Source organism: Vigna umbellata, chromosome 4, assembly GCF_029865625.1.
Source record: "Vigna umbellata cultivar VRB3 chromosome 4, Vumbellata_1.0, whole genome shotgun sequence".
NCBI classification, from domain to species: domain Eukaryota; kingdom Viridiplantae; phylum Streptophyta; class Magnoliopsida; order Fabales; family Fabaceae; genus Vigna; species Vigna umbellata.
Window position 1 is genome coordinate 62,068,486 of NC_142168.1, and position 22,587 is coordinate 62,091,072.

Below are 22,587 nucleotides of genomic sequence, written 5' to 3' on the forward strand. Positions count from 1 at the left end.
ACAAGGCTTTGCCTATAGTTTGTCAACCTTAAGCTATTTTCCGGATTCGTCCTGTGAATCGTTGTTCTGCAACTATTTCTGGTATGTGAGACATATTGTGTATTTTCCCATTCGTAGTGGCACAATGTTGTATTGTGCTTGCTAAACTGTGAGAGATAACAGTGTGGTTTGGATGTTGATGATTATTGTAGCACAAGTTTGTGTTATTCTTTGAATTTTCTGGAATTCATATTTTTCCGGTTGTTTATATTTTTAGGTCATGCCGAAGCTGTACTTAGTGTTGCCTTCAGTCCCGATGGACGAAAACTGGCAAGTGGTTCTGGTGATACCAGTGTTTGATTTTGGGACTTGACCACTCAGACACCATTGTACACTTGCAAAGGTTTGACATTTAAAAACGTTAAGTTGTTCTTGGTATCTGCTAATTAAGTACAAGAATATAAATGATCAATTTAACTAAATGGTAAAAGGAGTTAGAATTAGTTGAATGTTCTCGATGAGAAGCAGTGTGTTACTGCTAAGGGGAATGTTCATGCTATTAAATCTGGCAAAGAATAGTGGGAGGGTGGGGGTTATTGCAAAGGAATGAGAAAATAATAAGAGGGAAGGATAGGGACTGTGAAGGTTGGGAATTATAGTATTGGGAGAATTACAATGGTCTACTCTGCTGTAAAGAGCTATTCTTTATCCTTCCTTATTAAATTAATATCAATTTCTATAGTTTCATAATGTTTCGGCAATTTTAACGAGTCATATATAGCATTATAGCTGTTTACATTTTATGCAGGACATAAGAACTAGGTACTTTGTATTGCATGGTCATCGTCGTTGCCGCATTATGTTCTCTGGCGCGACGTGGTTTTCATTATCTCACCATCCAAAATTTTGAAATCAAAAGCCATATCTCTTCTCTGTGTTTGTGACCTTGGGTTTTAATTTTTTTTTAAATCATCTTTGATAATGGGTCTGTCATTTTTTGTTTGTGAGCTGTTTAATGTCATGTTCAAGCATCTAGACTGGAAGAAATATGAGTTATGAGTGTGTTGTGGTGATGAGGCATAGTTCAACTTGGTTTTGAACTCAATTTTGAGGAAGTGAACTAGTGAAAATTTGAGGAAGTGAACTAATGATAAACAGGGTAAGCTTATGTAATTTAATTTATTTAATCACAACATACAACATATAACGAAACCAACAACGACCACATCATAATTCACACATCGATAGTCGATACACAGTTGCGAGCTACCATCCTTCTTCTTCATATGTATAATACACGAAATTCATTATATTCCATCTTGGTTTCTCTCTTCTCAACATGGTAATACAGCGGTATCATCCTTGTGACCTGATTTGTCACTAATCCTTTCAATAACTGTATAACAAATTTACATAACATTGATTCAAAATAAAACATCGAAATCCTTCCAGATTGAAATAGAAAAATACCAATAGCTAGCTACATCTGATGATAAGATATTATCAAAACACTAAATGAAGAAAAAAGTTACACCAGATCCGAAACAGGGGTCATGCATAACAAAAACCATGTTAAAAATTAAACATGCAGATGAAAAGTTCAACTGAAAAGGGATAGGGCTCACCTTAAGTTCACGGATTAGTTTCCCTTGTGTGGTTTCCCAGACTTTGATAGTACAATCCTGAGAACTGTAACAAAGCAACACATATAGGCTCCAAGCAGTAAATAGAATTACAGAATGATAATTAAGACATTAACTTAACCAAAACAAGGGAAAAGCCAACTACAGGCATCAGTAAACACTAGGATCAGTTCAGTTAAAGTACAGAAAATAAAATCTCTTGAGATAAAAACGTGAGTTAAAATCATAAAATGAGAATTGAACCAAAATGAATTTATATTTCCAGTCTAACAGGGGGAATGCAGGGATATGTAAACTATGACAATGAGCACAAATAAAAATCCCGACTAAACTTCACAGAAACTAAGACGAGGTAAAGAGAGAGAAAATTCCCAGTATAAATCACACCATCTCCACCCCATTTTACACATGTTATTGCAAGTGTGTGGCCACTAAGGCACATAACACATTTCTTTAAAGAAACATCCCATATACGAGCATCCCCATCATTGCTGGCACTTACAAAGCGACAACATGGAGAATTCAGGTGGACAGGTTCCCAAGAGATACCAGTAATCCATTTCTTGTGACCCTATATTTAAGAATAATTTGAATTATATTATCAAAGAAACACATCATATAGAATTCATGACACAAAAACCCTTATACTAATATGTGTTTAAAAGTAAATAGTTAACAAACCAAATAATAGTTGAAATATGTAACTGTTAAACTGATTTTTGTCGCCTAAAATCAGAACAACATCTGGTCCCCACTAATGTAGCATAGGGCAACCAGAATATCAATCCTAGGACTCAACAAAATTAAGTTTTAAAATGTAGAGTTAAGTCTTGTATTTATTTACTAATTATTTACTTACTAACTACTACTAAACAGGTGGGGACATTTAAAATGAAAACACAGAAATTAAAAAATTAAGAAAAGCGAAACTATAATCTATTTTAAAATAAAAGAAGGAAGAAAATAAAGAAATAAAACCTAAGCTAAAGTAATGAAGAGATTAAACCTATTTATATCCAAAACAAAACCTATATACTAAAACTGGAACAAAATCAGAAATAAAACCAAATTGAAAAGAACTTAAAACTCAAGATTGAAAAGCATCATATCAACAAGAATATAAAGGCTGAAACAGAAGTAAAGCATATCATAAATTCTAAAATACTCAAAGTAAACAACTGGAACATCAAAACTCAAACTGAACTTCAACTATCACTATCAAAAGCAAAGACATAATTGATTTCATAGGTGAATGTACATTGATATGAATAAAAGAGTGCTTAGAGTTCTCAAGAAGACATCATGATAATGTGAATCCCAATCCAGGGTATTCTAGTTCATATTTCAGAACTTTAATTTGACTTTTTCCACTCATTTTTCCAATCAAGGTTCATTAGCCTATTCATCAATCTAAAATTCACAAACAAATTCAAGAAACACAAATTTGAATCAATTTTTATGCATTGGACTTTTCTCTGTCTCGAGAAGACATCTCGATGAAAAATGCTACATTTAATTCCGAAAGAAATCATAAAATTGCAGAGAATTAGAATCCAAATCATTTTCTCAAAACATAACAATGGCAGAAATCAAGAACACAGAACAATCTCAACACAAACGAGAATACGAAATAGAACTTTATTAATATGAAAAGAAGATTACAACTGTACCGGAAGTCACCAATATTCTCGCGACTGTCACTCTCGCAATTGTCTCAGCGAAATCCAGAAACAAGAACAATATCTCTACTCTAAGAAAAGCGTAAAAACCCTAATCTACAGAGCGTCTGAAAATGTATCTCAAAAGTATATGAAGAAGTGTTCTCTATATCTCCCTATTTACATGGTGAAGGCCCTTTATATAGGGTCAAAAACGAAAAGAGAAAAGGAAGGGGGAAAAGAAAAATGGGAGAGGGAGAACCTTGCTATGACGCTTCGAGCTTCACCTTGATCCAACGGTCTCCAAAAGCTTTGCTCTTCAAACCCTCCGATCCACTTAAGCTTCGGTCAGCTTCTTCTCTGGCGAGGATCGCGCTCCGGTCACGTCTTCAGCTTCACCGGTCAGATTCTTCTTTGGGTAAGTGGCGAGAGCTTTTCTTCTCCCTTCTCTCGCACAAGCCCTAGCTTAAGTGTTTATACTCTCTTCCAAATGAATGTGCTTGAGAGAATGTTATTTTCTCAAATGAGCTGCTCTGCAATGACCCCCAAAAGCTGCCTCCATTGAAACTCACTGTTTCACTTAAGCCCATACCAGCATTGGCAGCCCAATTATCCAATCAGCAACAATCTTCCAATTGCAGCACCATTGTAGCAGGCCAACGCTGCCTTCAATTTCACTTGCAGCAGCTTAATGTTAAAACAGTGGCCCAAAACAGCGGCCCAAATTTAATCCACCAGCTCATTTCAATTCAACACCTCTCAATCAACTTCTATTATGGCCCAAATGTTATCCCAATCTGTAAAAAATCAAACAATTAAGAAAAAAAAGAGAAATTATGCAATTAAAACAAAACATTTTTATTGAAAGAATTTCAGAAAAATACTAATTTCCTAATTATTAACAAAAGCTAAAAATTACACCTAAAAACCTCTTTTTAACTAAAATTTTATAAAACTAAAGAATTAAGAGAAAAACATAAAACTAATCTAATTCTAAGAAATTAAAAACTAAAGAAATTTAAGAAATGATTTTTAATAGAGAAAAATATGTAAATCTAGAGTGTTATCACACCCCCACACTTAGACAACTGCCTCCTGGGCAGGGACAAACTAAAAAGAAAAAGCAAAAGCAAAGACTTGATCTAAAAAAAACTAAAGACACACAACAAGAAACTTCTAAATCCTATTTCAGCTTATTCAAACCTGCAAAATCAAACCAATTCTAGCTATTTCATCAATCAGAACTGCAACAAAAGAATTCTCAACTTAAGATTCAAACTTCAGCAATTTCAGCAAGCATTATAACAGCTTAATCCAATCTATCTCAGCAAAGCAAACATATGAACAAGTAGCACTCAGTCTCAACCTCACAGGGTGTAGTGTATGCACTCAAATCACTCAAGTGTTTAGGGACAATCCTGTTTCACTCAATCATGCCATGCCAACTACCATTCACAACTTTGAAAAGACTCTAAATGACAGTGCTTGACTCAAGGCTTCTCTAAATCAATAGGTCTTTAATTGGCTTGTAATGTTCATGGAATGAAATGGAAAAACATAAAAGAATGGGAACTGAAATGAGTAGAGAAATGTGAAGAAAAAGGGATAAAACTAGAACTCAGAACATACTATTTTTCTCAGACTTTGGCCAGATGATTTTTTCTTTCTTTTTCTCTGAATCTCTCTCTATTTCATTCATTTCAGGTCTCTTTTTCAATTTCTTTTTGTAACATCCCAAAATACAGTAATTACCATAAATCAGAATTATCTACATTTAACAGTAAAACAATTCAGTCTTTACATTAATAAAACGAAGTTCAAAAGCCGAACGGCTTGAATACATAATTAACATGTACGAAGCGGAAACAGTGAATGTCTAGAACGAACGGCTTTACAAAATTAAACAACCGAACGTCAAAAATAAACTAACATCTAAGCTAAAAAGTGGACGAGCGGTCTAAGGCTCGGCCTTGACTTCCACTTCAACCAGGTTCTCTTCTTCGATGACGTCTCCCAGAGTGGCCTCGCCTTCTGCTCACATCCACACGGATGATCATTGCAAGGACAGGACGAACGTACATAGACAATTAATACCACAAGGAAAACGAAAGGGTAAGCTTATATAATTTAATTCATACATCAACACATACTTTTAACATTTCAATTCACACAACAAGTAACTTAACATATAACAGCATAGAAATATATATATACTAGACAAACAGTCCGGACTGTATGAATCTGTGTAGCTACAGGCGTCCTTGCACCCGAGTGATGTAGTAACTGGGATACACTCAACAGCTGCCACTCGAGGTGTCGCAACCGGAATCGCGACGGGACGACGATCCAAAAAGAAACGGAGTTTTGATAAGAAAGAGATTTGGAGTCGCCACCATAGTTTATTCTGGAAAACTACGGAAAAACCATAAAACGATAAAGCACGGTCCACGAAAACCAAAGATTGGGTTCGGGAGTCGGTTACGCGTGGGGAAGGTGTTAGCACCCCACAACGCCTGCCCTAAGGCAGTACCTTTAGCTAAATGCACGAATATGATGTGATTTTCAAGATGTTTAACTATCCCCTAAAATAAAATTCTAAAATAAACAAAACATATTTTTTAGTTTTTTGGGCCCGACAAGGATTGACCTTGCTCCTACGTATTCTCATTCAAAATGAGAAATCAGGGTTACGTAGTTCTTTTAGGAAACTGCTTGAAAATTTGTTTGAAAATTGTTTAGAAAATTTTGTTTGGAAAATGATTATGGGTAAATTTGGATTTTTGGGAAAGTAAACCTGACAAGGGCTAGCCTTGTTCCTACGTATCTCCACTTTTGATGGAGAATCAAGGATCACGTAGTTCTGGGGGGAAGATTGCTTGTTATTTAAAATTGTTGATGTTTTTGGGTTTTTTTTTTTTTTGAAGATTTTATACCTTTTTTGTATTTTGTTTTTTAGAAAGAGAAAAGGTTTTTAGCACAAGGACGATGCGTGCGATCACACATGCGCTTAAACCTTTAAAATATATTTTTGTAATTTTAGAAAAGAAGAAGAAAAGGTTTTAGCACAAGGACGATGCGTGCGATCACACATGTGCCTAAACCTTTAAAATATATTTTTTGTAATTTTAATTAAGAAAGCGAAAAGGTTTTTAGCACAAGGACGATGCGTGCGATCACACATGTGCCTAAACCCTTAAAACATTTTTTTGTAATTTCAATTAAGAAAGAGAAAAGGTTTTCAGCACAAGGACGATGCGTGCGATCACACATGTGCCTAAACCCTTAAAACATTTTTTTGTAATTTCAATTAAGAAAGAGAAAAGGTTTTCAGCACAAGGACGATGCGTGTGATCACACATGTGCCTAAACCCTTAAAACGTATTTTTCGTAATTTTAATTAAGAAAGAGAAAAGGTTTTCAGCACAAGGACGATGCGTGCGATCACACATGTGCCTAAACCTTTAAAACGTATTTTGATAAATTCCTTTATTTAAATTGTAAATATTGCATTATTAAATATATATTTTAGGATAAGTAAATATGTAGAATGAGTAGATAGAAGAAAATAAAATAATAAATAAAATAAAAATAAAAGAAATAAATAAAACAAATGAAATAAGATAGACAAAATAAATGAAATAGAATAAAATGAAATAAGAAAAACAAACAAATAAAAATAACGAGCGTTGGGGGGAATTATGAACGGACGTTGAGAAAAATAGCCTGGACGACGAGCGTTCGTGGGTAATATGACGAACGTATGTTGAGTAAAGGAGCCTGGATGACGAGCGTTCGTTGGTGGAGATAACGAGCGGACGTTTAGAACAGGAGAGTGGATGACGAGCGCTCGTTGGTGGAAATGTCGAACGGACGCTGGGAAAGGGGCTGAATGACGAGCGTTCGTTGGGGAACTGACGAACGGACGCTCGGAAAGGGGCTGAATGACGAGCGCTCGTTGGGACGAGCGTTCGTTGGGCGATGATGAACGGATGCTGGGAAATGGGCTGAATGACGAGCGCTCGTTGGGACGAGCGTTCGTTGGGGAATTGGCGAACGGACGCAGGGAAACGGGCTGAATGACGAGCGCTCGTTGGGGACGAGCGTTCGTTGGGGAATTGGCGAACGGACGCTGGGAAACAGGCTGAATGACGAGCGTTCGTTGGGACGAGCATTCGTTGGGGAATTGGCGAACGGACGCAGGGAAACGGGCTGAATGACGAGCGCTCGTTGGGGACGAGCGTTCGTTGGGGAATTGGTGAACGGACGCTGGGAAACGGGCTGAATGACGAGCGCTCGTTGGGGGACGGGCTGAATGACGAACGCTCGTCAGGGGACGAGCGTTCGTTGGGGAATTGGCGGATGGACGCTGGGAAACGGGCTGAATGACGAACGGACACTGGGAAACGGGCTAAATGACGAACGCTCGTTGGGGACGAGCGTTCGTTGATGAATTGGCGAACGGACGCTGGGAAAAGAGGCTGAATGACGAACGCTCGTTGGGGACGAGCGTTCGTTGATGAATTGGCGAACGGACACTGGGAAACGGGCCAAATGACGAACGCTCGTTGGGGACGAGCGTTCGTTGATGAATTGGCGAACGGACGCTGGGAAAAGAGGCTGAATGACGAACGCTCGTTGGGGACGAGCGTTCGTTGATGAATTGGCGAACGGACACTGGGAAACTGGCTAAATGACGAACGCTCGTTGGGGATGAGCGTTCGTTGATGAATTGGCGAACGGACGCTGGGAAAAGAGACTGAATGACGAACGCTCGTTGGGGACGAGCGTTCGTTGATGAATTGGCGAACGGACACTGGGAAACGGGCTAAATGACGAACGCTCGTTCGGGACGAGCGTTCGTTGATGAATTGGCGAACGGACGCTAGGAAAAGAGGCTGAAAGACGAGCGCTCGTTGTGGACGAGCGTTCGTTGGGGAGATGGTCACCCAAACGGTCTGTCCAGGAAGTTGACGGACGGACGTTCGGAGAGGGGGTAGATGACGAACGTTCGAAAAAGGCCGAAAAACGTGCGTTTATTATGGGCTTGGCCCACCCGGTGGTTTCTAACCTAGAATTCCCCTAGGGGTTCTCTGACTCTACACTCAACGCTGCTTCCCTCCATCGAGACCCAGGTCTCTTTCTCTCTCTGACAGGAAAAGCTAGGGCTGGGATTGCCTCCCTTGAACACCTGCGCCATTACTTCTTCCAACCAGCCACCGCGCCATCACCTTCCACCCGTCTTGGCGTCGGCGGCGACCCCAAGCACCACCGGAACCACGGCGTTCTCTCCCCTTCTCTCTCGCACTAACCTAGGGTGGAGGCTCTTCCACCTTGGGCACCTCCTGCCGCCGCCTCTGCCAGAGCCGGCCACCGTCGCCTCTAGCTGGAGCGCGCTTCTTCACCGGCGCCACCAGTGTCACTTTCCTCCCTCTCCGTTCGAGGGCTTTCTCGGCTGCTAATCGTCCCCGCAAAACCACATTTCCCTCTCTTCTTCCCCTAATTTTTATCGTTTTTTATTGATTTACTGATTAATTTGAAAATTACGAGTGTGTGTTGTGTACATCTGAATGTGAGGGGTGAATGCTGGATTTGTTCTGCCTTATGTGTTGGTTGGGTTATGCTTGTTGGAGGTGGCGTCGGAGATGTTGGGGAGATGAGAGTGATGATGCTGGAAGTGGTGCTGGAGATGAAAGTGGTGAGAGGAAGAAAAGGGACGTTGGGAGTGGATTATGGTTGAAGATGGAGATGAGGTGTTGAAAATGAAGAAGGTAAGGGATGAAAATGATGGGTTGGCCGTGGGGTGTTGGTAGTAGTGTTAGAGATGATGATGCTGGAGGTGGTATAAGGATGAAGATGTTAGGTGCCCCCGTGGTATAAGGATGAAGATCATAGGTTGTTTGGCTGTGGGATAAGGTGTTGTTGATTGGAAATGAAGGGAAACTTGAAGGGTGAAAATTGGGAGTGGAAGAAAAGGGTGGCTGGAAGGGTGTTGGTTACTATAGTAGCCGGAGACGATGGTGAAGGTTCAGATACAGGACCAATCTTAAGCAGAGCAATATCAAGCGTAAAAAACGCAATGACAAGTATAAAAAGGCAATAGCAACCATAAAAGCTCCAGTGTTCATTCCATCATACATGACAATATGAACGAGTGAAGTAGTTGCTTACCTCTTGGAGCTCCTATGCTATTGCTTGGCGTCTCTAGTAGCTGCTGCAACTGCGATTGAAGTTGGTGCTGGTAGTGAAGATCTCCAGGAAAATCCCCTTCTCCCTTGAGTGGCTGACTTCTCCCTTCTCTTTTGCTGTAAATAATGTCTCTTGTTCTTCTTTGCAGGTGCCAATGGTGAAGGTCCCCCAGCAGTCCTCACCAATGATCGAAGATGATGGATGCCCCCAAACAACCCCCGCTGTGTGTATATTTGCTCCTTGCTTTTCTGTCCCAAAACCAGAATTCTCCTTTTCTCTACTCTCTCTGTGCTTTTGCAATTCTCTCTGTGTCCCCCCCCCCAAATCGCTCCGTACCCAATTTCGTACGTAAAAACCAAAACGTTTCTGCCACCCCGCCACTCGCAGCCACGGTTTTCTGCTCTTCCCTTCCAACACGCACACCCCGTACCCTGTCTCCTAACTCCCAAACATTCTTTTCTCCTTTTTTCTTTTTTCATCTTACTAAAAGACAAAAATACCTTTTTCTTCTTTTATTTTTTACTTTTTATTTATTTATTTTTTATAATATTAGAACAAAATAGAATATAAATGGAATAAAACTACAAAAATAATAATAAAAATAAAATAAAATAATAACAATAAAAATAAAAAGAGAAAAAAAGGAAAAGAATAAGTAAGGTGAGAAATAAAAATAAAGATAAAGATAAAAATAATATAGGAACATAATAAATAAATAAAAAAAAAATCATAAAATAAGTAAATCAATAAAAATAAAGGGATAGAAAGCAAAATAAAGTAAAACAGTAAAAAAAGTAGAAATAAAAATAGGAACATAAACTACAGTAAAAGCCAAAAAAACAATCCGGACGAAATTTGGTATTGACACGAGGTTAGTCCTATCCAAAGTACCCCTAAGGAATAGAACCTCCTGCCATTCCCACACATGACATACCCCCTCTACGTGAGGATGGTACTCACGGAATATCAGGATGGACCAAGCCAGCATTAGCATGACCACAGTCATACTTTACCAAATTCCATATTCAACATATATGAGTCGTTCCTCCCTAGAACGCTCGTCCAAAATCCATAATCGTATAATCACTCAATATAGTGTTCACACTTTAAGTTCTTATAATTTATCATCATTTTCATCTTTAGATTTAAGAGCATAAAATGACGAACGTTCAGTCTTCTGAAGAACTAGGACGAACGTCTAAAGAAAGGTACTGAATGAACGGGGAAGTATATAACGAACGTTACTATCGGTTTCGGTCAGTTAAGTGAACTGACTCGTTCGGATGTACACTGGTACTTAAAGAAAATTTCATTATGAAGACCTTAGACCAGATCCAATGTAAGAAGGAGAGTCAAGAATATTTAGAATTATCTTGGTAGTAATTCGCATACGGAAGACCGATGCCATTAATTGAACGAACGTGAGAAAAGGTGAATATTATAATACTTGAACGAACGCTATTTATCAAAGTGGTTAGTCAATAATATGAGCGCTTGGTATAAGGCCGAGCGCTATTTAGGACGAACGCTTGGTATACGACCGAGCGCTATGTAGGACGAACGCTTGGTATAAGACCGAGCGCTACTTAGGACGAACGCTTGGTATAAGACCGAGCGCTACTTAGGGCGAACGCTTGGTATAAGACCGAGCGCTACTTGTTTTAAAGTATAAGGGTGTAATTTAATATTATTTAAATTAAGGTATATGGTATCACTATGCTGAGCCGAACGCTCAAACATAATATTTCAAATGAGGACGCTCGTTCTCGAACAGAATTCTTTCCGAATGAAAGAATTCCATTTTTAAGTCATTTACTAGGAAACCGAACGGTATAAGACCGTACGATGACGAACGTATTTTATCATAGGGAGTAATTTTTCATTCAGATTTTTCATCTATCTTAACTCAATATTTCTCATACAATTCATACTTTATAATTTCATATCCATCATTAATTCACATACTTTATAGAATTCATCATATTAACAACTCATACTCTACAATAATCATCCATCTTTAAATCCATACATATCACCATCAACATGAAATTCAACCAACCAAAATCATATTCAATCAGTACAACAGTGCTCGTTCATGCATACTCAAATCAGCATATATGTATATAGATATCATACATTCAATCCGTATCATGTTTTCATACAACATACAAGTATAAATTAAATTAATAAGCTTCCCTTACCCGAATTTGTAAGCAACTTGTCCTAAACGCAAGATTTTTGGTTTCGTCCAACTAACGTTTTTCTACCTTCAATGTCACTTGACTCTTCCAAAACAAATCTAGCCACAGGAAAAACGAAATACTTAGACTACACACTTGCATGCAGCCAAAACTTAGTTTTTCAGAAAACCTAAGAACGAACTACTGAAGGATTGCAAGAAGGATAACAAGGTTGAATCAAAAGAAACTAAAGGCGCCACCCTTAATGAGCTTGTTGAGCTCAAAAGTTGTTCTTCGTGTTTGTTTTTTGAGGTATTTTATTTATATGCCACAAGGTTTTTTCAGTGCCATGTTACTTCAATTTAGGATTGATATGTTGTGCTGTTCTCTAGACTAGTATTTGCAATTTTTTTTTGAGCTATTTGGAAAACCTGAAGCATGCTAATGGGTAGGGGAATTCTTTGTTGGTCACAACTGTTGATGCTATTTCAATGAGATGCTGTAGTCGTGAGTTTGAGTCTGGTCAACTTGTTATATTCTATTAGTGTCTTCTCTCATTTTTTATGTATCAATTTCAGTGCAGGAAAGCAAAAGATCTTTATCTCTGGATGGCCAAATGCCCTAGTGGCCCATCTGTAAAATTTTTAGTCAGTGCAGGTATATTCCGATTCTATCATTGTAATGTTAATATAACACTAGTTTGCTTGCTCTGATTATTTAGAGTTCTGATGTCTGTATACTCTAGGCATCACTGGTCATTCTTCCCAGTGAACTATGTATTTTGTGTTTCTCTCTCTATCTCGACCATTTTTTATATACACTTTTAGTGATTTTCCTTTTTCCTCCTGTTTTTTCAGTTCATACAATGGAGGAGTTGAAGCTAACGGGAAATCACCTAAAAGGTTCTCGTCCACTTTTGACGTTTTCTGCAAATTTTGAAAAAGATGCACATTGGAAACTGTTAAAGGAGATGTTGTTACAGGTGTGTTGTTGGTTTCTTTCGTTGCAAGTTTTTTCGTTTTTGTCCATCTAGTTCCATCCGAGGAAAGATGGATTTCTGTAAACTTATGTTGATAACTCTCATATGTGCACTTTCATATATAAGGTAAAGGTTAGCTTGATGATTTCATCTTATTTTTATGATTCGTGATGTTGTACACCATGAATTTCCGGCCAAATTAAGAACTGCTTCATGTGCTTTCTACCAATTTAATTGGAATCTTACATTTTTGTCGTCATATATCTTCCTACGATTTTTTTCTCAATTTATTATGTCTGATCAATGAAAATTCAATTGATGTTATTGTTATGCCCATCTATTTTACATAGTTTATGTCATATATCTGTTTAATGTATATTTTCTGTGTGCAGTTCTCTCTATTTCTGATACTGTTGTTTGTTTACTGTATTTGATAATTTCTAATATACTATTTCTTTCCTTTTGTTTAGATATTTGAAGTACCAAAGGACCATAGAAAGGCTAAGCCCTTCCATGATCATGTTTTTGTTTTCTCAATAGCTGATGACCATATATGGTTCCGGAATTACCAGGTTTGTGTCTGTATTCCGGAATTACCATAGACTATTTTTGCATTAAGACAAAGGTTAAAAAATCCTGGAGATTATTGTTAGGAGCATCTTTTCTGCCTATTTCTATACAAATTAAGTGTATGCATTGTTATTATAAACATGTTTATTGCTCTTTTTAGCCACATGTTAATGATTGAAGTGAAGTTTGGGTCGAGCATTTTTAACCTTTACTCCTTTACTTTCTTATAAACATTACTCAATATAACTATATACATTTCAATTTGAAGTTTTAGTTTTTGACAAGACTTAGATGATATATAAGGAATGGTTAACCACAGGAATTTTGAAGATGGAGGATATTTGACCATTATAATGAGTTTAAATTTTATCTACTACCGATGTAAAACATTTTATTTGTAAGTACATTAATATGTTCTGCTATGGTATTGTTTTGTAAGCTCAAAGGTTAAACTATGATGCATGTAATGTTTTATTTTATTGATCATCTTTATTCATTTAATTATGGTCAGTCTTACCAGATCAGTGAAGATCGAATCAAGTGGGGATTTTGGTTTGACCTGTGCGTGCCTGCGATAGATGTTATACTCCGTTTTTGTTGGACAATATACCGTTAGATTGAGTCATTTGTGTTATACTCATGACATGGTCATTAGAGGACAATTGTTACTATTAGTTGTTCGCAATACTCCTATTTAATTCGAACATTATATGGTCTCATTTTCTCCAACTATATAATATTGATTTTTCCATGAGACAATATTGTAGTATTTTCTACCTGTTGCTAATGCCTACTGAGGAATGTTACATCTTTATTCCCTTGCAGATTTCTACTCATCATAATGAATCAGACAAATTACCAAGGGGAGGCCTTGATAAAATGACAATATATAAACAAAACTAAAAGAAAAGGCAAAATTTAAAACCCATTAACCCATGAGAAGAGTCTCAATGGCTTCGAAGAAAAGTGCTGACATTTCAGGGGTTGGAGACTTGATTGCACATTTGATGCCAGGGTTTCCAATCACTTGTAAGTTTAATTAAGAATGGAACCCCTTTAGGGAGTTTAGCTGAGAAGTAAAACACGTCCTTGATAGTAATCTTGCGCTTTGCAATAAATAACATGTTTGGTGCAACCTATTGTTCCAGAGTTGCGTCTGCACTGCTAATTACCTTTCGCAACAAACGCACGTCGGACATCCGTTTAAGGCCAAACGGATATCCCACATCCGTTTTGGCCTATATCTGTTTGGTCTTCGCGAGTTCTGTTCAACAATACAACTACCAGAAAGATAGTGCACAAGCAACGGACAAAACAACATAGATCCAAAGCCAAAAAATAATAATACACCATAAATTAAACTATCAAACAAGGCTAAACAATAATGTTGAAGAAAACTAGTGAAGAAAATCAACCTGAATGGAGAGGAAAATAAACCGAAGAAAATCTGGATCACGTTTCTCGATGCTTCTCCACGCTCCTTCATACTAAAAATCAACAACAATGGAAGCAATAACAATGGAAGCAATGAAACCCAAAAGGAAAATGGCAAAGAGACAAATGAAGGAAAAGAAAAGGAAAGGACGAAGAAATGAGAGAAAGTGAGAAGGAAAAGGGGAAGAGAGATATATGTGAGAGATGGGTGGGGTGCAGCTGAAGAGCAAAATTGACGCGAAATAGAGTTTTCAAATTAATGAAAAAATCCTAAACAGTAAAAATAAAAAGGTTTTAACTAAAAAAGAAGGATAAAATTGGAATTAAATGAATTTGGAGAGGTGGAGGAAGCACGGTATGGTGGTAGAGGGAGTAACACCCGTACAAATTTGATAAGATGCACGAAGAAACACCCATCACCATGCATTTTTATCCCCATTCGTCTGCATGTCTTGTTTGAGAACGTTCCGACGCATCTGTAGCACCGGAGAGAAGGATTTGTGGTAGAGCATCGTTCACGACGGCTGCGTAAGAATTTTTTTTTGTGCATGAAGAAAAGCCCGAAAGGGTGTTGGTTAATGCGTTCACGAGGCTCTCAATTCGAGTTTGAATTCTAATAGGGAGAGTCTAATTTTTGTTCACTGTAGAAGTGACACCTTCAAGTGTTCGTTAAAATGCCAGAGAAAAACTCTTATGTACACAGTCAATTCCTCACCCCATGAAGGTCCCCCAGGTTCCTCCCCCAACTAAACCACACCACTCTCAATCCCAAATCTGCCGTCGTTTTCGTAAATAAATCCAATGAGTTGGGTTGAGAATATCATCATTTAAAATTTAAATTTAAAGTTTAAAATTTAAAATTTAAAATGATGATATTTAACAAAGAAAAAGAAACATAAATATGGGAAGTCTGAGGTCTCTGTATGATGGATCCTGGGTCCTGCGTAATTTAGGGTTTGTGCCGGTGTGACTTTATTTCACTACTTTTTTTAGTTTCACCACGACAACGAAGATAGAACCAAATAGATCCCCAAGTGGAAGAGTAAGAAGCATCATCCATAAGAGAATCTCAGCATAAGAGAAGGAAAATCCCTGATTGAAAAATGGAGGTAGAGACACAGACTATGGTGGAGAAGAGGGAGATAATCAACACCGTGATGTGTCTTTTGACAGACCCAGATGGAACTCCCTTGGGCTCTCCCATGTACCTACCTCAGATTGCTGGCCCTCAACACCTAATCAGATTGTTAATAAGCTTCAAAACAATGTAAGCAAGTCCCTTTATTCTTCTCAAATTCTATTTTACATTTTGTTTATTATTTATAACATTGAGCGATTATCTATGCTTTCATTTTAGGAAGAGAAGTTGTCGTATGCTTTCTATATATCAGATGAGGAGCTCATTGTGCCACTTGAAACATACTTGCAGAAAAACAAAGGTTAGTCATGTTTGTTTACAATAAATTATTTCTTTTTCTTTCTTAATTCGTTGTAAATTCACTTATTTACCTGCTTTTAACACATTTTGAGAAAAAAAATCCTCATCTTTCTAAAGAATTGATACAAAGAATTACGCACTTGTAATGATGTTTTTCTTTTCCTTTGCAATGTTACTTTAACACTATTCCAGTCTCGGTGGAGAAGGCTTTGCCTATAGTTTGTCAACCTCAAGCTATTTTTTGGATTCGTCCTGTGAATCGCTGTTCTGCAACTATTTCTGGTATGTGAGACATATTGTGTATTTTCCCATTCGTAGTGGCACAATGTTGTATTGTGCTTGCTAAACTGTGAGAGACATCAATGTGGTTTGGATGTTGATGATTGTAGCACAAGTTTGTGTTATTCTTTGAATGTTCTGGAATTCATATTTTTGCGGTTGTTTATATTTTTAGGTCATGCTGAAGCTGTACTTAGTGTTGCCTTCAGTCCCGATGGACGACAACTGGCAAGTGGTTCTGGTGATACCATTGGGCCTATATTTATGTATATTTTAGAATAGTATATAAGCTTTAGGACGTCCTAGGGTTTGTATCTTTGGCAGAAACGAAGCAAACACTCTCTCTTCCACCCCTTTGAAGGAGGATCTTGGATGCTCAGGCTACCTCTTCACATTTTTAGGGTTTTATCTTTCATTCTTCCATTATTATTCATCTAGTTTCACCATGAATATGGTGAACTAAACCTTGTATTGTTGTTGGGGAATTAATGTAGTCTTGTGAAACTCTCATATATGGAATTTGTTTTTACATCTTATTTTAAGACCTATGCTTTCTTTCATCATTAGTTAGGGTTTTTCCTCTTTGCTTAATGCTTGCTTTGTTTAACTCATTCAATGCATGATTATTGATTTTGTCGATACTAGAACGTACGGGGAAATCTAGATCCGGTGAATTTCTCCCAATAGTATGTTGGTTGCCGTTAAGCTCCTGCACTTAGAAACTAATTAATAGGAATGCTAGGAATTGTATGAACTCGTAATTAAGGATAGGCCTTCTTGCAAGGTGGTTTAGAGAGTGGCATTAACAATGATGAAAAGAATGTTGAATTCCTAAAGTATATGAGAGTGGATAAGATGAAATTGATAACCCCAACAACATACTCATCCATATATTTCATTGAAGTGTTTGTATTTTGTTTTAGCCATTGATCAAATTCATGCATACATGTTTATTTTCTGTCTTTTGCATATTAAACTTCAATTATTTCGTTCTTAAGTCTTAAATAACCAACAAATCACATAACTAAACTAGGCCGTGAGTCCTTTGGGAGAACGATACTTGGTCTTACCGAGTTTATTACTTGAAACGATTCGGTCACACTTGCCGATTGTTAAACAAGTTTCTGGCGCCGTATTTCGGTGTTCATAAATTTGTCATCACTCTCATATATGGAATTTGTTTTAACATCTTATTTTTAAGACTTATGCTTTCTTTCATCATTAGTTAGGCATTTTCCTCTTTGCGTAATGCTTGCTTTGTTTAACTCATTCATTGCTATGATTATTGATTTTGTCGATATGGGAACGTACGGGGAAATCTAGATCTGGGGAATTTCTCCCAATAGCATATTGGTTGTCGTTAAGCTCCTGCACTTAAGAACTAATTACTAGGAATGCTAGGAATTGTATGAACTCGTAATTAAGGATAGGCCTTCTTGCAAGGTGATTTAGAGAGTAGCATTAGCATTGATGAAAAGAATGATGAATTCCTAAAGTATATGAGAGTGGATAAGATGAAATTGATAACCCTAACAACATACTCATCCATCTAATTCATTGAAGTGTTTGTATTTTGTTTCTCTCCATTGATCAAATTCATGCATACATATTTAATTACTGTCTTTTGCATTTAAACCTAAAATCAATTTTTTCTCAAGTCTCAAATAATCAAGAAATCACACAGCTAAATGATGAAAAATTTATGAACACCGAAAAACGGCGCCACAAACTTGTTTAACAATCGGCAAGTGTGACCGAATCGTTTCAAGTAATAAAACTCGGTAAGACCAAGTATCGTTCTCCCAAAGGACTCACGGCCTAGTTTAGTTATGTGATTTGTTGATTATTTAATACATAAGAACAAATTTATTGTAGTTTTATATGCAAAAGACAGTGAATAAACATGTATGCATGAATTTGATCAATGGAAAAGACAGAATACAAACACTTTAATGAATTATATGGATGAGTATGTTGTTGGGAGTTATCAATTTCATCTTATCCACTCTCATACACTAGTAAAAAATTGGGTTTTTACAGCGCACATTATGCCACGGTTCAACGGAAACCGCAGCATAATGGTGCGCGGTGGCAGTTTTGTAAATAAATCGAACATATATGCCGCGGTTCTACTCCAAACCGCGACATATACTCCAGTCAACCATTGCCTTTGACGCCATGTATGAATAAAAAATTAAATAACAGAGTATATGCCGCGGTTCTCTGGACAACCGCGGCATATACCCCTGCCAATTTATTGCAGGTGCTGACTGGGTCAGAGAATTTGAAAAGTTACAAGGGTATATGCCGCGGTTCTCTAGACAACTGCGGCATATACCACCTGTAACTTCTCATCTTCTCTGCCAGTCAGAGAATTTCAGAAGTTACAGGGGGTATATGCCGCGGGTCTCTGAACAACCGCGGCATATACCCCCTGTAACTTCTGAAATTCCCCAGAAGGCAGTTGGGGAGACAGTTGTGTTCAGCACGTTACAGGGGTATATGCCGCGGTTCTACGAGCAACCGCGACATATTCTCTTATCTGAAATTAGGTTAATATATATTTGAAATATTTCGATGTATATGCCGCGGTTGCCCGCTGAACCGTGGCATATAGTTTGAAAATAATTTCAAAAATGCCATTTAGGATAATTTTTTAAATTAGTATATGCCGCGGTTGGGAGTTAAACCGCGGCATATACCCCTCTTATACCGCGGTTAAGTATTGAACCGCGGTAGATTCCCCCGTTCAGAGTTAAAAATTAAAACTTGGAACAGTGTCGTCTTCCTCGCGTCTCTGTTTCGCGTTTTCGCTCCCTCCGACTCTGTTCATCTCCGTTTGCTCATTTTTCACCGTTTAAACCTTATATTGTTCGGTCATTATTCATTTTTGACGAGAAAAAACAGTTTTAGCCGATCAAAATCGTTTGAAACACGTCATTCCCTCTCCGCTGCGATTTCGTTTGCTTTGCACCAAGCGTTTTCGCCGTTCGTCTTCGAGGTATTTATGCCCTTTTGCATTCTTAACGTGATTTCTTCATTAGTTTTTGCATAATGCTATAGTTTTGGTAATGTATGAAGTTTGTATAGTTTTGGTAAGCTTCAATTTTGGTAATGCATGAAATTGCTATAGTTTTGGTAATGTATGGTATGGTTTTTGCTATAGTTTTGGTAATGTGTGTTGTAGTTCTTGTATTATTTATAAACCTTAAAATATTATTCACTAAGTTTCAATGATATGTATGAAATTGTAAGTTTGATTTTTAGTAGCTTATATTTTTATGTAATATTTAGGAATATGGATCGAAATTGGATTAATTTACCACGTATTAGTGCTGAGTACGAGAGAGGTGTAGAGGAATTTATACAATTTGCGCAACGTAATGAGGGGAGAACTGATGATGAAGTGAAGTTTAGATGTCCTTGTGTGAACTGTTTGAATGGGAGAAAGTTGAACGCAACTCAAATTAGAGAACATCTTATATGTGATGGTTTTCTAAGATGCTATACAACATGGATCTGGCACGGCGAAGAAATGGATTTTCCCACTGACTCTCAAAGTGTAAATGTTACTGATTCCACCATGGAAGAAGATCGACCGGATGAAGACAAATTGGAGGACATGATCCGCGATGTTGGAGCAGAAAATTTTGCCAAAGCTCATGTGTATGAGACGATGTCGACTGATGCAGAAACACCTTTGTATGTCGGTTCAACTAAGTTCACACGTTTATCAGCGGTGTTAAGGCTCATGAATTTGAAGGCGAGCAATGGATGGACTGATAAGAGTTTTACAGAACTGTTGACGTTGTTGAATGAAATGTTGCCAGATGGAAATACACTGCCCACTCGTAATTATGATGCGAAGAAAATTCTTTGTCCAATGGGTATGGAGTATAAAAGGATACATGCTTGTCCCAATGACTGCATTTTGTATAGGAAAGAGTTTGAATTTTTGACAAAGTGTCCAAAATGTGGCTTATCACGATACAAGTCAAAAAACAATAGTGAAGATAATGGTCAGATAGAAAAAAATGGATCTGCTTTGAAAGTAGTTTGGTACCTTCCAATAGTGCCCAGACTTAAGCGTTTGTTTGCGAATCCCAAAGATGCTAAAAATCTTAGATGGCATGCAGATGAGAGAAAAATTGACGGGCTGCTTCGTCATCCAGCTGATTCAAAGCAATGGAAAAATATTGATCGACAATTCCCCGAATTTGGTAAAGAGTGTAGAAATCTTAGGCTTGGTTTAGCCACTGATGGAATGAACCCATTTGGTAATCTGAGTACCAATCACAGTTGTTGGCCAGTTATATTGATAATTTACAACTTATCTCCTGCATTGTGCATGAAGAGGAAGTACATGATGTTATCTATGATGATATCTGGTCCAAAGCAGCCTGGAAATGACATAGATGTTTATCTAAGCCCACTAGTTGAAGACTTGAAGGTTTTGTGGGTTGACGGGGTTGAAATATTTGATGCATTCGCTTCAGAGACTTTTATGATGCGTGCAATGTTATTTTGCACCATTAATGACTTTCCTGCTTATGGTAATTTGTCAGGATACAGTGTCAAGGGTCATAAAGCGTGTCCTATATGTGAAGAAAACACTGCAGCTCATCAATTGAAACATGGAAGAAAGACGGTGTATCTGCGTCATCGGAGATTTCTAAAACGTAATCATCCATATCGAAGGTTAAAAAAAGCATTCAATGGAGATCAAGAGAGGGACGAAGCACCAAATCCACTTACTGGCCTTGAAGTTCTTCAAAAAGTTAATAAAATACATCATGTATTTGGGAAAACATCGAAGAAGTCATCTGTAACGACCCCTTGGAAGAAGAAATCAATATTCTTTGATCTTCCATATTGGTCAAAGTTAGATGTTCGACATTGCATAGATGTGATGCATGTAGAAAAGAATGTGTGTGATAGCTTGATTGGTACATTACTCAACATTCAGGGAAAGACAAAAGATGGAGTGAATGCTCGTTTGGATTTGGTTGACATGAATATCCGAGAAGAGTTGGCACCGAAGGAGATTGGTAAACGTACTTATTTGCCCCCTGCATGTTACACAATGTCTAGACAAGAGAAGATAAGTTTTTGTGTATGTTTAAAGAGTATCAAAGTACCACAAGGATACTCTTCAAATATGAAGAGTTTAGTGTCAATGCAGGACTTAAAGCTTGTTGGCATGAAGTCTCACGATTGTCACGTCTTAATGCAACAGTTGTTACCGGTGGCTATTCGTGGAATTTTGCCCAAAAATGTTAGGCACACCATAAACAGGTTGTGTTCATTTTTCTCGTCAATATGTAGTAAAGCCATCCATCCTACAAAGTTAGATGAACTTCAAGGCGAGATTGTTATCATCTTGTGTCAACTAGAGATGTTTTTCCCTCCATCTTTTTTTGACATCATGGTACATTTACTTGTTCATTTGGTTAGAGAAATCAAGTTGTGTGGACCGGTATACTTAAGATGGATGTATCCTATTGAGCGTTATATGAAGATTTTGAAAGGGTACGTTAAAAATCCATATCATCCTGAAGGTTCGATGATTGAAAGGTATATTGCTGAAGAAAGTATCGAGTTTTGTTCAGATTACATGACATCAACGAATCCAATAGGAGTTCCTCGCACAGCATGGTTGAATAAATTTTCTACAAGTAAAAGCATCCGAGGTGTCAATGTGGTGACAAAAGATCGCGAAGAATTGTTGCAAGCGCATCTTTATATATTGAACAACACAGATGAGGTGATCCCTTTTTTGGAAGCACACAAAGCCATTGTTAAGAATAAAAATCCAAGACAATCAGAGAAATGGCAATTGATGGAGCATAACAAAACATTTATGTCTTGGTTCAAATCTGAAATTGACAAAGAGCCACATTCTTCTGAAACTTTATTGTGGCTTGCAAATGGTTTGAAGTTTGATGTCGTGTGTTGTACAGGTTATGAAGTCAATAATTGCACATTCTATACGAAGACTTTGGATGATAAAAGCACAGTACAAAATAGTGGAGTCAGTTTAGAAGCTGAGTCACTTCAATTTTCCACATCAAAAGATCAATCTCCTGTACTTGGATCAATGAGATATTATGGTATAATAGAAGAGATATGGGAGGTTGATTACACCAAGTTTTCTGTTCCATTGTTCAAGTGTAAGTGGTTTGACAATAAGAGTGGTGTGAAAATAGATGACTCGGGTATGACACTGGTTGATTTTCGCAAG

The 22,587-nt window shown here is 37.6% G+C and overlaps 1 protein-coding gene and 1 long non-coding RNA gene across 2 annotated transcripts; both read left to right on the top strand.

The window, feature by feature from the left end:
- Positions 1-9,064: 9,064 nt before the first annotated feature.
- On the top strand, positions 9,065-14,098 carry LOC148200824 (ribosome biogenesis protein BRX1 homolog 2-like). The gene is made up of 8 exons (XM_088113058.1): positions 9,065-9,151; positions 9,216-9,344; positions 9,615-9,689; positions 11,857-11,958; positions 12,225-12,303; positions 12,504-12,628; positions 13,096-13,197; positions 14,021-14,098. The coding sequence occupies exons 1-8, from the start codon at positions 9,065-9,067 to the stop codon at positions 14,096-14,098; spliced, it is 777 nt and encodes a 258-aa protein (XP_087969184.1).
- Positions 14,099-15,867: 1,769 nt separating this feature from the next.
- LOC148200825 (uncharacterized) lies at positions 15,868-16,589 on the top strand. The gene is made up of 4 exons (XR_015785861.1): positions 15,868-15,896; positions 15,987-16,068; positions 16,260-16,349; positions 16,522-16,589. It is a non-coding gene; the product is annotated as an uncharacterized LOC148200825 (long non-coding RNA).
- The last annotated feature ends 5,998 nt before the right edge of the window (positions 16,590-22,587 follow it).

Bases quoted from the DNA above. Each gene is read 5' to 3' on its own strand.
- LOC148200824 (XM_088113058.1), top strand. From the start codon at position 9,065: ATGGGTTGGCCGTGGGGTGTTGGTAGTAGTGTTAGAGATGATGATGCT. The intron at 9,690-11,856 runs GTGTGTATATTT...GAACTACTGAAG, and splicing joins GCCCCCAAACAACCCCCGCT to GATTGCAAGAAGGATAACAA. The intron at 13,198-14,020 runs GTTTGTGTCTGT...ATTCCCTTGCAG, and splicing joins TATGGTTCCGGAATTACCAG to ATTTCTACTCATCATAATGA.